Below are 15532 nucleotides of genomic sequence, written 5' to 3'. Positions count from 1 at the left end.
TCGTCTCCCCGATTGGACGGTAAGTCTGGAGGGAGGGACTTAGCTGTTGTGCTGTGATGCTGTCTGTGCGATCGCAGATCAGGCTCGCCGGGGGGAAGGGAACAATCCATCCTTAGCAGCTGCTACTTTAAATTACAAACCCTCAAAAAACTCAAACCCCTCCTCTACTTCTCGGACTTTCGTACAGTACTCCAATCTATAATCTTCTCAAAAATTGATTACTGTAACGCACTCCTACTGGGACTCCCTGCTACCTACATCAAACCTCTACAACTCCTTCAAAACGCTACCGCACGCATCCTCACCAATGCCAAAAAGAAAGACCATATCACTCCCACCCTCTGTAACCTCCACTGGCTTCCTATCCACTCACGAATTCTATACAAAACCCTCACCCTCATCCACAAAAGTATAATTAATGAACACTACAACTGGCTAAACCCACCCTTCACCCTTCGTACCTCCACAAGACCCACCCGCTCCTCCCACCGTGGAACCCTTATCCCTCCCTCCACAAAATCCTCCAGACTCATCTCCACCACGAACAGAGCCCTCTCCCTCGCAGGCCCTCCCCTCTGGAACTCCATGCCTCTTGACCTACGCATTGAAACCTCCACACCCACCTTCAAAAAGAAACTCAAAACCTGGCTCTTCCTCCAAGCTTACCCCCAATCGTCTTCTTTACCTACTAACACCTTAACTTTACCTACTAACACCTTAACCCTACCACCTCCCCGTACTAACACCCCCTCCTCTGGACCTACCCCCACACCCTCTAATGACTTACAAACCCCACTCCTAACTTCTAGCACATAATATTTGACACATAGCTCTACCGTTCCCATTTTCTCACCTGAATCTCTTATTTTCTACATGCCTATACAGTTTTGTATATAACCTATGTATATTTCAAGAATATAACCTATGTCAATTTGCCAATGTATATAGATGTCAATAATATAACCTATGTATACGTCAATAATCTCTCGACCCCTGTACATATTACTCCTTTTGTACCTGTACATATTACTCCTTTTGTACCTGTTTTTCACCCACCCACCCCTACCCCTCTTTCCACAAGTTTGCTAGTTTTGCTCTGTTTCTGAGCTATGTTTTAAACACTGTTCCTTGTAAAGGCTCTGCCTACATATCTTTGTTTGTAAGTTATCTGTAAACCGGCACGACGTGCAAACGGTTGCCGGTATATAAAATTAAATAAATAAATAAATAAATAAATAAATAAATATCATAGCGACATTAAGTCGGAGGTCCCCAAAAGTAAAAAAAAGTAAAAAAAAAAAATAAATTTTGAATTCTGCCCGTGGCTGTCGGGCCGAAAACCGGACGCTCAATTTTGCCGCTGTCCGGTTTCCGAGCCCCTGGCTGTCAGCGGGCTCGAGAACCGACGCCGGCAAAATTGAGCGTCAGCTGTCAAACCCGCTGACAGCCGCCGCTCCAGGCCAAAAGGAGGTGCTAGGGACGCGCTAGTGTCCCTAGCGCCTCCTTTTCCTCGTTTGCACCGCGTCGCCTAATTTAAATACTGGATCGCGCGCCGGGAGAGCGGGCGTTAGTCCGCTCTCCCACGGACTTTACTGGATCGGGCTGTTAGATGTGTGCAAAGTTTGCCTCCATTAGATGGCCCTGTAGCTTAAATACGTGATCAGTATTCCATGTCCCTGGATGTAGGCTAATATGCTAGCTTGTTACTATGTATGGAAAATTTGATATGTAAGCGTGGGCTTTGTTCCTGTATACAAGTAACAGACACGGCACTGTCCAACCTACTGGGGTGGTGGTTTAGCCTTTCTGTAAAAATGTGCTGTAACTTTCTTTTTCATAACAAGAAGTTAATATTAAATTACAGTCTGTAGTTGCTTGCTAGGAGGAGGCTTCCGCTACTGAAACTAGTTCCATACCCCCTACCTAAGCCCCTCTACCCTTAAAGGTCAAGTGTGCTTCCCTCTAGCGGTGGAGTTTGAGGGGGGGGGGGGAGAGGTCAACCCGTAGTGAAGTTATGGGGTTTTATCATTCACCACGGAGGCGTTCCCAGGGCACCGGCCCATCAATTATAGATATGTTTGTTCGCTGAAACAATCTGTACTGGTCACCAGTAGAGCGGCGTGCTCAATGGACCAAGGCTGTTTTGGGGGGGGGGGGGGTAGCCCCACCCCCACCCCCACAGATGAGTAATAAGTCAGCCCCCCCCCCCCCAGATCTCGCCCGCCATTCCCAACCTAAGCAAACACCACCTATGCCCTAGAATGGTCATGCAGTAGCAGTATTTATTTTATCTACGATAAAGATGGTTATGGTATCTGCACCCAGCCTTCCTGCCTCTCTACACCCAAGAACGGCTGCTGAGGGCCGCACGTGGAAAAGGAAGTGGCTAGAAAGGGATCGTGTCTCGTTCTGAGCGACAGCGTGACCCTGCCGGGGGAACCAAAGCCCATAAATTGTGAAAGCAGACACAGCTTGGTGAAACTGCTTGCTTGACAATTCTGCTTCGCGCCCCACCCCCGCCTCTATTCCCGGTCCCGCTCTGTGCGCTTAGCCGATCACCGAGTACCTCCGCAAGGAGGATGGGATGGGGGGGGGGGGGGTTTCTCCTTCACGCGCATGCGCCTGAGAAGGGCACGTCTGGTGACGCGCGGCTCGATTTGCTCGGAAATCAATTGGGACGGTGGGGTTGCCGGGAAGGCGGCTGTGGCGCGCGGCGGACCTGCTGGGGAGGCATGGATCGGTGAGGACTGGCTCCTTGCACCCAGCCCGATCGTTTTCTAGATTTAACGGAGCTAAGATCCTTAAAGCAGCCCCTGTCCTCAATGACGCTTTGTCGGTTTAGACTGTACGCTCCGGGCGGGGGGGGAGGGACTGTCTCTTCTGTGCATCTGCAACGTGCGGTGCTGCGACCGGGGGCTGTTCTGTACGGGCAGGCCGAGCTCGGCTGCTCACCGTGTGGCTCTTCTTTTTGCAGGTCCGTCTTAGGGGAGATGGTGTCCCCGGAGGTGCGGGATGTGGAGGTGTCCAGGACGGCTCGCCGCCAGGGCTCCCAGAAGAGAGTCTCTCGTATCCTTATTACTGGCTCTCGCTTGCTGACACACACCTGCTTATATTTTCTCGCTGTTGAAAATATCGGTGTATTTTCGTTTTTAATGTAAATGCATGTCGCCTGGTGACCCTGGAATTTAAAAAAAACCCTCCTCTAACAGAAGGTGTCACAGCCGCGAAAGAATTCACGTATGTAAAGGAGGTGCCTAAGAAAAATTGTCTTGTGAGAGAAATCGGTACAATGTGCTTATAAAAAGAGTGGTTGGACCTCATTGCGCTTATGTACTGTCATCTACCATGACTGCACACTGAATTCTATACTTTATTAATATATACCAAAAAACTGAATTATACAACTTTTAATTAATATTAAATACACATTTTATTCGGTGGCATCTAAGTTCCCTGGGGAGAGGGATGCAGTACTTTCCCCAGGAATGGCTAATCCTAGGTTTTATAAAATATTTTAATAAGCTATCCAGTAGGGTTTGAACACTTCTACCAGATTTGTTCCAAAGGATCTGTAGTTCTGATTTGTTTGTTTTACCAGATGCATACTGTTCACTTCTATTTAAAAGTTGAAACTTGAACCTTTTCTTAACTCGCCCTCCAGTTCAAATACCTGTTGGTAACAGCTGGAGTGGTACAACACCATTAGTAGCAAGAGGCCAGCTGTTGTCTTGGACTCCCCTCTCCTTGCCCCACCACTCCAGTAAGATGACATTTGCAGTGATTTAAAACTAATTACTATATTAACTATAGCTGCTATCCTGGTATTTAATAAATACATTCCACCCTTAAGAGCTTTATACAATATTGCAAATAGTATTTTATTGTTTTAACCTGTTTTACTTACATGTGGTTTTATCATCATATTAAGTGCTTTCTGTTTTATTCGCTTGTTTTGTTTCAGTACTGTTTTGTATTTCATATTTTATTATGCATGTTTTGGTCTTTTATAGACCTTTTGTACATTGCCTAGGATATAAGCAATAAAAGACTGCTTGCTCTAGAGCAGGGCTTCTTAAACCTGTGCGAAAAACCTCCACTGCAAGTAAGGTTTTCCCAGCATTCTTATTCTGTTCTATTAACCATTCCCTTCCTAATAATTCCTAACATTCTATTTGCTTTATTGACTGCTGCCGCACACTGAGCTGAGCATTCCAATGTATCGGCCACAGGAACTCCAAGGCACTTTTCCTAGATGCTGATTCCTAATAAGGAAACTACCTGTAGTTGTGGTTACTTTTGCTGTTGTGCATCACTTTTTTCACTTCTCCACATTAAATTTAATTTGCCATTTAGGTACCCAATCTTCTAGTCTTGTAAGCTCATCCAGGAGTTCCTCATAATTTGCTGCTTTGAATCATTTTATGTCCTGCAAATTTGATCACCTCATTTGTTCCCTTTTCCATATCATTTATGAATGTTAAATAGCACAGGTCTTAATATAGATCCCTGGGGCACTTTACTATTGATCTTCTTCAATTTGGAAAACACAAATTTAAAAAAAAAAAAGGCTCCAGGGATGATATAGTAAATTATAGACCCGAGAGCTTGATGTCTGCACTGGGCAAAATGGTAGAAGCTCTTCTTAGAAACAAAATTACTGACCATATACATAGACTTTTTAGTTTTATGGGGTAGAATCAATATGGTTTTAACAAAGAGAAGTCTTGCCTTCCTAATCTATTAGACTTTTTAATGAAGGTGTAGATAAATGAACAGATTGATAGTGCATTTGGGTTTTCAGAAGACATTTGATAAAGCCCCTCATGAGCAACTTGTTAGGAAATTTAAAAGTCCTAGAATAGAAGCTGTCTCCTTTTTGTTGACTGGTAACTGGTTAAGACAGGAAACAGAGTAGGACTAAAATGGTCAGTTACAGTAGCCACCATCCAGTCTTCAGGTACTGTGGCTGTTTCAAATAACTAGTAACAAGTTTACAATTTCATGGTATGACTACCATCCGGTTTTGGTGATTTGTTACTATTTGTCACTTTCATCTAATACAATGAATTGCTTTAATTGCTCAAAATCATTTTCAAAGAATGTTTCTGGTGTGTGTAGGTTCCACCAACCTGCTCCTCAGTAAAGAATTAATTTACTTTTTCTGTTGTCTTGTCCTCTCTGAGAATCCATTTTACTCCTTGGTCATCTAGCAGTCCAGCTGACTCCTTCAGTTTTTTTTTTGCTTTGAATATACTTGAAACAATTTTTATTAGTTTTTACCTCTGAAGCAAGCTTCTTTTCAAATTCTTTCTTGGCCTGCCTTATTACTGTTTACATCTAACTTGCCAGTGTTTATGCGTTTCTCTCTCTCTCATTTAGGTCTGCTTCCCATTTTTTGAAAATGGCTTTGCTTCTTTCAATTAATTATTAAATCATACTGGCAGTCCTTTGGTCTTCCTTTGACTTTTTTAACGAGTGGAATACATTTTATCTGGGCTTCCAAGCTGGTATTTTAAATAATGTCCACACCTAATGCAAACTTTTAACCTTAGCAAACTTTTTTTAGTTTTGTGGGGTTGTTTTTTTTGCTAATTTCCTCATGTTATATTAGTCTCCCTTCTTTAAAAATTAAATTCTACTGGAATAGTTTACTTAATATCCACCCTCCAGTGATTTTGTCGAATTGAATTGCATTATGATCACTGTTGCCAAATGAATATATGACCTCTCTCTTGCACCATGTCCTAATTTCAACTAAGAACAAATCCTGACAAGTCCATGATCAGCTGCTATATGAAGCAGTCATTTATTTAAATAATTTATATTCCATGTTTCTCAAAATTAAACAAGATGATTTACCATCTTAAACATATTACACTTATGTTTATGGCATCTAAGAACTTTACCTCCCTAACATTTCTGTGACATTTACCCAATCAATACTGAACTCTCTCATTATTGTGTTGCCAATTTTATTAGAAACATAGACTGGCGCCTATCTAGTCTGCCCATCTGACCAACTAATTCAGCTTTACAGTTTCCAATGCTTCCTCAGAGATCGCGTGTGTTTATCTCATGCTTTCTTGTATTCAGATACCATTTTTGTCTCCTCCACCTCCATTGGGAAGCTGTTCCATGCATCCACTGCTTAGTCTTTAAAAAAAGTAAGATTACTCCTGAGTCTATCCCTTTTCACCCTTATCCCATGATCTGTCGTTCTAGAGCCTCCTTTCCATTGAAAGAATCTTACCTCCTGTGCATGGAAGCCTCTGAGATATTTGAATGTCTCTATCATATCTCCCCTATCTCACTTTTCCTCCAGGGTGTACATGTTTAGATCTTTGTCCATCCCCATATGCTTTAGAATGAAGACCACTACCCATTTTAGTAGCCCCCTCTGGAGCGACTCCATCCTGGAATCAATTTGGCCTTTGCTTTAAGAAGCACATTAACAACATAATAAAAGAAGGATTCTACAAGCTTCAAGTACTAAAAAGAATCAAACCTCTCCTTCACCATCAAGATTATCGTATAGCTTTACAATCCTTCTTGTTTTCCAAATTAGATTATTGCAATGCAATACTCATTGGCTTACCTGCTTCCACTGTTAAACCGCTTCATCTTCTGCAAAATGCTGCGGCAAGATCACTCAACAGCAGCAGAAGATCAGATCATATCACCCCAGTTCTCAAAGAACTGCATTGGCTGCCAATCACTTACAGAATTCGGGATAAAGTTTTATCCCTTATCCATAAAGCCTTATATAAGAACAAGACAAAGTCCCAAAGAGAAATCTGCGCTCCACTAACACTGGTCTCCTTGCAACTATCTCCCCAAAATTAACCCGCCTCAACTCAACAAGAGAAGGCACTTTCTCATTAGCCGGGCCACATTTATGGAACACCCTCCCCACTGAACTAAGAATGGAGCCATCATCACAAACATTTAAAAAAAAAAAAAATTTAAAACATGGCTCTTTAAGAAAGCATACCCAACGTAATAAGAAGAATCACCACCACTCTATTTAATATTTGCTAATCATGGTCATCTGGACTTTCATGCTTTACCCCAGCCTGTCTAGTGGGATATTCTAACTTCTCTGAATTGCCAGTATCCTTGAAGATATCTCCCTCCGAGCCATGCGCTTCTGAGCGACTGTCTGCTTTCCCCAGTGGTCTAGTTTAAAAGCTGCTCTGTATCCTTTTTAACTGTTGGCATCAGTGTCCGCACAACACAGCAGCTTAAGGACTCTCTGTCCTGGTGGCTGGTCCAGTGAACTCTGGCAGAAGGAATACCCTTCCAAACTCCTCCTGTCCAAATTGTCCTAGCCACCATTAAACCTAAGTGGGGAGCTCGTGTAGAGGGGCTCTGGAGCTAAGGGTGATCTGGTCTGGAGCTAAGGGTGATCCTAAAGGCTTTCAGAGATTAGTTGGCCAACAGAATTGGCCTAGTACAGTCAGTCCTTCAGACATGTCCTACCTGAACCAGCAGGGAGGAACAGGTTCACACTTCCATATTCTGACAGCTTCCCAACATGGGAACGGGTCAATATCACAGGGAATGGCCCTCAAAGCCAAATATCTGCCAGGCAGCGAGAATACCCTAGAGGACATAGGTGAGCTGCTCCCTGGGAGCCACGCGATATGAGTTACAAACCAGATATTCCAGGATGGGGGTTCACCTGTGGTGGATCTCTTTGTATCTGCTTGGATAAAGAAAGTTCCTTCGTTTTGTTCAAGAAGGTTGAAAGACAGACTAGCTTGGTTGCTTTCTCTCTGGGTTGGGGAAAGGATCTTCTGTATGTAAATCCTCCAGTTCTTCTAGTTGCAAAAGCGCTTGAAAAACTCACTTGGGACTAGGAGACTGATTCTCTTAACATCCTAGGGTCTGAGACAGGTTTGGTTCTTGCTTCTTCAGAATTTTCCATCAGAGATCCTGTCTCCCCCAGTGCTGAGATCCACTTGGGAAATTCTCTCTCGCATCACACAAAATCAGGGAACATTACTCCACCCCACCATCAAGTCCCTAATCTTCACAGCCGGGATGAAAACAGGGTAGTATGGGATTCCCTAAGTCTGTCCAGTGGGCCTCTCATGTTTTTCTGGCCTCTAGGAAAGATCCCACTAGGAAGTCTTATTTAAGTGGAGGAGGTTTGCCTTTTGGTTTGAGGGAAAATTCTTAGATCCTTTCTTCTCCTGCACACACACAACTGCTTGTATCTTCTATATCTGAGTCTGATCTTAAGGCTTGGGGTTCACCTCTGTGCATTTGGCATTTTATCACAATGTAGAAGGCAAACCCATCTCTGTAGTGCTTTTAATTGTCAAGTTCATGCGGGACTTGCTTCTGTTGAAGCCTTACATCGAGCCCCCTACTGTGTCTTGTTGATTAATTTTGTGTTTTCCTCATCAGCCTTTACATATTCCTCCTCTTCTCGTCTGAGTCTTAGTGGCACTTTTGCACTTCCTCCTATCGCTGACACATCCCATAAGTCATTTCCCTGTTTTAGCATATTTTTGCTTCCATATGAATCTTTGCATTCCTGACAGCTTTCCTAGCTTCTCCAGATATTGTCTGCAATATCTTATAGATTATGGATGCTAACCTATTTTCCCTTACCTTTCAGCCACTACTTTAGAAAACCAGAGTAGCCTTTCTTTTTGAGCCATTGGACTGCTGAACTGAAAAGTCCTGGTTTTAGTGGCTGTCACTTTCTCCTGCAGAGCCCATGAGCTCCAGGCCTAGTGACTCTTCCACTTTATGCTAAATTTTCACTGTAAAGTGGTTCTATGCATGCATCCTAAGCTCCTGTAGGATTTCCACTTTAACCAGTCAATTGTCCTTCTGATATTCTTCCCCAGGCCGCATGTCTACAAAGCTGAACAAGCCTTGCACGGTTTGGATTGCAAAAGAGCCTTGGCCTGCTACCTGGAGCAAACTGAAGTCCATCCAGCTTTTTGTTTCTTTTGACCCAAAAGGACCTGGAATTGCAGTATCTAAATGTACCCTGTCTAATTGGATATCAGGCTGCATCTCTTTCTGTTATTCCCAGGCAGGCTTGACTCTAGAAGGGCGTGTTAAGGTACATAGTGTTAGCGGCATGGCGCATAGGTTGCTACCTGGAAAAGATATGCAAGGCTGAGACATAGCAATCTCTCCCACATTCACATCCCATTACTGTTTAAACAGGGACTCCCCATACTATGGTAGGTTTAGCCAGCTTGTCCTGAAAGGTCTCTTTGAGGTTTAGCATCCAACTCTGTCTCCCCTAGGGGCCTGTCCCTTATTATTTTCAGGTTGCCCTTAAAAAAATAAAAACTGTCCATTTTGGCCAGTTGGCAGTGGTGTTGGTTTTTTCAGGGTTATGTGAGGACAGAATATCCTGCTTTAGGCTTGGGGAAAGCAAAAGTTGCTTACCTGTAACAGGTGTTCTCTGAGGATAGCAGGAGGGGCACACCTGCTTCTCCTTTATATACCAAACTGAGGAGGAGCCCTAAGCCACGGTCATGACGCAGGGTGGCCAGCACTCGTTCCATAAATCATGGAGAGAGCTCTGGAAGCTGTGCAACCACTGCAGCAGCCAGGGCTCCAGTAAATACATTTTCCCCACTTGTGGGGGACTGATCCCTGCTGTTCTCGGGGGACAGTGTTCCAGGTAAGCAGTTTTTGGTTTGTGGCTGGAAAAGAGAGGGGTGCTCGGCTACCTGAGAGGGTGGATTACGGTAGAAGAAGCTGACACACAAAATGCCTTGAATTAAGGAGTCAGGCTCCTTGGCTGGTAGCTAGGATAGAGCTCTGGCAATGTGGACAGAGATTACGGACTAGATTGGATGGACTGGTTGGTCCTTTTATGCCATCCTCTGCTCTTACTGTGCAATTCAAGAAAGGGTGAGCTAAGCACAGAAGATCTTAAGCTGCAGGGAAGTGAAGGTAGTCACAATCTCGTTTACTACAGCATCTTGTGTTGGTGCTTTTAAAAAGTCTCAGCCTCCAAAAAAATCCAGTTGTGTGCAGGATCAATATGGCTACTAGAGCCGGGCACCAGTGTGGAAGAAACCACAGCTCTCTTTAGGGGAAACCCTTCTTAATTGGCCACAATGCTGACCTGTTTTTATTATACGTGTATTGTTTCTTTGGTAGCGTGAGACTGCCTTCTTCTCATCTTCCTCTTCCTTGTAAGAGCATTGAAATACAAGGCGCTGAGTGTTTGTCAGGCTGCAGAAGCATCCCCCGTGATTTGAAATGACCGATTCTTACCTGGAAACCATTCTTCCTTTGCAGTAACCCCACAGAATCTCAGCGCTACAAGGCAACCGGACGTGTCTGCTATTCTGGGGACGCTGGGGACATCGCCTCACCTGATGCAGACCCCAGGACGCCTCGGAACGCTGTCAATGGTACAGGAGACCTTTCTTTTATAGGTGATACCCGGGGGGGGGGGGAGGGGGGGTAAGAAATCAAACCCCGGTTCCCAGAAATGTTTTTCAACGACTGTGGGTTTTCTGGCGCAGGTCGCACACCCTGTCCTGTGCAGTGAAGGGATGCGGCTGCCATGTCTTTGCGCCGTTTTCAGCCTCGGCCCAGCTGCCTTCAGGCCGTGGCCTGCTTTGGGTCCTTTTTAGGACCCAGGGCAGCGACAGATTGAACATGATTTTGTGAAAGTCCTTTGAGGTGCCACGTTGATCGGTGTCTTAGTGAGGAGGCTTCTCGTGCACCTGACCTGGCGGTTTATGAGGCGACGCGAGTTGTGCTCGCAGACTGGGGAGGACGTGTGGGTTTTGAGCAGCTTTGAATTTTGTGTTCTGTAAGCAGTTACAGGACAAATTGTCTGTTACATTGCTTAAAAAAAAAAAAGAGTGAATTAAACTTCTGAAACACTGCTGCCCGTTCGCACATTCATAATTCAGTGGCCTTCAATATCTATCAAACCTGAGAATACATTTTTATTTTTATTTTCTTTTATTAAATTTAACCAGTTTAGACAGCAATTCAGCGTATCAGTGTAACAGAATAAAAGGGGATCTAGAAAAAGTAAAAAGAAATACAATTTTAGTAAGAAAAAAAAAGTTCTTTAATCTCCAGCCCTCTAATTCCTTTGCCATGAAATTGTGGAGGGAGGTAAAAAGCAAAAATTACTTTGTGCACATTAAAGGAAACAGAGAGAGAAGCCGGTCCATATACTCGTTTTACTTCCCGTTAAAGGAAACGGAGAGAGAGAAGCTGGGCCGTATTCTCATTGTACTTCACGTTAAAGGAAACGGAGCGAGAGAAGCTGGGCCGTATTCTCATTGTACTTCACGTTAAAGGAAACGGGGAGAGAGAGAAGCCGGGCCGTATTCTCATTGTACTTCACGTTAAAGGAAACGGGGAGAGAGAGAAGCCGGGCCGTATTCTCATTGTACTTCACGTTAAAGGAAACGGGGAGAGAGAGAAGCCGGGCCGTATTCTCATTGTACTTCACGTTAAAGGAAACGGGGAGAGAGAGAAGCCGGGCCGTATTCTCATTGTACTTCAACTACCATTTTGGCTAATATGTTGTGACAATGGGAATCAAGAAAGAAACATAATTGCGAGGGCTGAAAGAACACACATCTGTTATTCTGAAATCTTAGAACACATTTACGAGGGTATCAAATCATCAGATTAGCTCCTAACTGACATGCTTCTGGAGCCATCTGAAGACATTTCTTTCCACGCTGTTGGGTAGCCCTGGCGATGTCTGGATATACCCATATTTTCTGTCCAAGAAATAACTTGTCACGATTTCGAAGAAACAGTTTCAATACTGAGTCACGGTCAGATGGAAATACAAATGTAATAAACAACGTTCCACGATATTCCCCATGCTCTGTCTCCAGAAGATTCCAGAAATGCTGATGAATTACCCATCTGAACCATTAAATCATTGTTCTCCTGTGCCACATTAAGAGGATCAGATTTCTTCTTCTCCCGAGATGTAAAATATATATCCAGGATATAAAATATATGCGGGATAAGTGGGAATACATCTTACGTTCATTCACTTAGGACATTTAGATGTCAGTGGGGTTAATGGGCTAACTGGTGGCAGAGGAGGAAGCAAAGAGGTGATGTCCAGGAAGGGAATAAGGTAAAAGTGCACACTCTCTTTTCCAAGCAGCTAGGACACTGGCTTGGAGATTGGAGCTAAAATCGCACAAAACTATAGGAAGAATAATCTTTTGCCACAGATTGAAGCCTTATCAATTGGCGCTACTCTTCCCAAGTTTGACTTGTACTGGTTCATCATTTTTGTTGTGCCCTTTAGCTATGCATGTGACGCACGTTTCTGTTCATACACCAGATCAGTCCAGATGCCTGGGTTTTGCCTCCCCGCCAGCAGATGGAGACAGAGTTTTACTGATACTGCTACTTAACCTAGTGTGTGCCACCTGCAGTCCCTCAGTATTTCTCTGTCTCCAGCAGATGGTACAGGTGTAAAACCTGAAGTCTGGAATATTAAAAAAAATATGTATTTATTTCGAGTTTTTCTAGACCAACATTCGTTGGGAACATCACATCGGTTTACATGGAACAGGAAAAGCAGCGTATATGCTTTACAAATATATAATGTAAAAGCAGTCCTCCCAGGGGGTTGAGTGCCTGGAGGGCCCCCTCCCCTCCCCTCCCTATTGAGGCCTTGGTGAAGGCTCGTATCCAGACACTGGGGATGGGGGAGGTTTGGAAAGCTGGTGGTCCAGTTCCTCCAGAGAGCCCTTTGGATCCAGCAGTCAGCTCTGCAGCATGCAGGAAAGTGTTTTTTGTTCAGGGCAGTAAGTTTAAAAGAAAAAAAGAAGACAGGTCAGCCATCTGACTAGGCTGCTGTGTATCTGGGCTCCAGCTGCCACTGTATGTGATCGGGGATCGCAGGGCTACATCTGGTGATAGCTGGGGGTCCCGGCGTTCAGCGTATCTTCGTGGCAAGCGACAGGAAGGTGGTACATATGACAATGGTGCCAGTGAAAGATCACACTAAGAGCTGCCACTTGTGTGGGGAACCATGTGCATGGCTGACTAAGGCAGGATTCTGCACCCACTGGGTTTCTGGGGGAGAGGGCAGTAGAAAAGAAGACTGTGAGCATCAGGGGCTGCCGCTGATACTTTCCCTGTAAGTGCGGGGAATGGTGGCCATCTTGGCTTCAGTGGCAGCAGCGAGAGAGGCTCCTGGGGAGGCAGGGAATTCATCCTCCTCCTCCCATATCGCTGGCCATCCAAAATCTCGCAGAGCTTCTGAAGAGGAGGTGGCCGTGCTGGAGGAGGATTCTGAGGATTGTTTTGCCACTTCTCCATAGGGCATATATGGTCAGAAGCACCCTCACCTCCAAGGTTAGCCACAGGGTTGCCTGTGGCCTGCAAAAAGGCCTGAAGTGGCTGAGAAGTAGGTCTGTGAGCATCTGGAGTGTATTCAGCTTGGCTGGGCAGCTAATCAGCCCCATGGAGAAGGCTGAGAACTCAGAGGGCACGAATGGTCTGGCAGAGGCGTCTCCAGATGTTCAGAATGTCTGAACCGGAAGAGGTGCCAGTAGCCAAAGGGGGCAACCCTAAGGTGGTCCAGCTGTTTCGCAAGGATGAATTGTGGCCCTTGATTCTACAAGTACTTAAGGAGCTAGGCATCAAACTTCCACATTAAGAGTCTGACCACGAAGGAGTGGATCCAGTTGTAGACAGATTGAGAGGTCTGGCAAAGGCTTTTCCTTTCCGCAAGTTGGTGAAGAGATTGGTGGTCAAGGAGAGGGACGCACCTGAGGACCAGTCGGAAGGACAATGGCTAAGTTGTATCCGATACCGGAAGAGACTCTCGAGCTTTTGATGCTTTCAAAGTTAGGGGCTTCGATCTCTGCAGTGACCAAGAAAACTACCATTCCAGTGGCAGGGTCTCTTATGAGGAGTGAACTAGGATCACAGTGGACCAATGGGTCCTAGAAGTGATGAGAGAGTACGCATTAGAATTTGCTTGGCCAGTACGAGAGGTCTTCATTGTTTCCCCCTGTGCTCCCCGCGCCATATAGGACTGTCCATTTATTCGTGGTACCGAAAAAGGAGGGAACATTCAGGCTGATTTTGGATTTAAAGAAGGTGAATGTGGCCCTCAGAGTGCCACGATTTCATATGGAGACCTGCATTTGGTCGCAGTGGCGGTATGCAAAAGAGTTTCTGGCCTCACTAGACCTCACAGAGACGTATCTGCATATTCCGGTTGGGCTGGAGCACCAGAACTTTCTGAAGTTTATGGTTCTGGGAGATCATTTTCAGTTTTGTGCCCTTCTTTTCGGGTTAGCGACAGCTCTGCAGACGTTCACCAAAGTAATAGTGATGATGGTAGCAGGAGTTGTTGTGCATCCATTTCTGGATGACTGGATCATTCAAGCAAAGTTGCAGAAATTTGTCAGCAGGTAGCACAGTGGGTCATGGAGAAGTTGTGGACCTAATGACGAGCCATCTAAGGCCATGCCAATCCCTGGAGTACCTGGGAGCTCGTTTTAACACATGGATTGACAAGGTGCCTCCCACGGAGGAAAGGGTGATGAAACTACAGAGTCAGATTTGCTGTCTGTTGTAGTTCCCAGTTCCCAGAGTTTGGGATTATTTATAGGTACTGGGTTCCATGACATCAATGCTAGAGCTAGTTTCATGTCATACTGCTCGTTGAGGGGTTTTGGGGGTCTGGAATGGTTATTCTAATATTTGATTGGGTACAAGTTATACTGAGGAACTGCAGGTGGCACTCTACTGACACTACTACTTGGCCTAAAGCTTTTCTTCTCTGTCTCCATCTGCTGGCAGGGAGGCAAAACGCAGGAGTCTGGTCTAATCTGTGGCAGTCCAGAAATGAAAATTAGCAGCTAAAAAACAATTTTCCTTTATTTCTTTGTTGTGGTATTACAAATCCCAGTTATGCTTGCAGGGTGTGATACAATCTTTGGGACCTCTCACTTTTTTTCCTTTTCCCACTTTGCTGCATTATGGTAGAATCAATTATTTTTTCTTTTAGCATTTGATGCACCACTTCCTTCCTGTAAAAGCTAAAAAAAAAAAAAAAAAAAAAAAAGAGAGAGAGAGATAGAGGGGATCACATTTGGATAGACTTTGCACACAGCATCAGACTGCTCCTGATTATACCTTCCAGCCATTGTGATATTCATAATGAGTGCCTTGTTTGTTTTCCACTAATTGCATGTGTGCTGTTTTTTGTTTTTTTTTCCTAGATTTCTACTCTGGATGAGAGCAACTTGGCAGCATCCTTTTCCCCGCAGCGCTCGGGAATGTATTTTAACTTTAACTCCCCAGGGCTGTCAGATGATGTCTCGCTCAGTGCAGTTATGCTACGTGAAGAAGATCCTGGGGAAGCAGGTCCAATGGACTATTTTGGAATTCTGCCCTGAAATAGATGATTTCCTGTAGATTGGGTTTTTGGAAGGAGAGCGAGCACACTGAATGGATGACATTTTTTACACACACACACACAATTCCCCCAACAAAGACTGCAAACTCTGCATGTTATACATTCTTTCTC

General features: G+C 44.7%; 1 protein-coding gene across 1 annotated transcript in view; it reads left to right on the top strand.

Moving 5' to 3' along the window:
- Nucleotides 1-2555: 2555 nt before the first annotated feature.
- The window catches only part of NUP107 (nucleoporin 107), a 65036-nt gene continuing 52059 nt past the window's right edge, over nucleotides 2556-15532 (top strand). Inside the window, exons 1-5 of the mRNA XM_029597229.1 lie at nucleotides 2556-2740; nucleotides 2975-3066; nucleotides 3662-3760; nucleotides 10282-10397; nucleotides 15225-15369. Of these exons, the coding sequence (XP_029453089.1) occupies nucleotides 2580-2740; nucleotides 2975-3066; nucleotides 3662-3760; nucleotides 10282-10397; nucleotides 15225-15369 (613 nt within the window). The 5' untranslated portion in view covers nucleotides 2556-2579. The remainder of the gene's footprint in view (nucleotides 2741-2974; nucleotides 3067-3661; nucleotides 3761-10281; nucleotides 10398-15224; nucleotides 15370-15532) is intronic.

The sequence above is a fragment of the Rhinatrema bivittatum genome, chromosome 4 (assembly GCF_901001135.1).
Source record: "Rhinatrema bivittatum chromosome 4, aRhiBiv1.1, whole genome shotgun sequence".
In the NCBI taxonomy this organism is placed as follows: domain Eukaryota; kingdom Metazoa; phylum Chordata; class Amphibia; order Gymnophiona; family Rhinatrematidae; genus Rhinatrema; species Rhinatrema bivittatum.
Note: the sequence above shows the minus strand (reverse complement) of the source record. Positions and strands in the feature narration are given on the sequence as shown.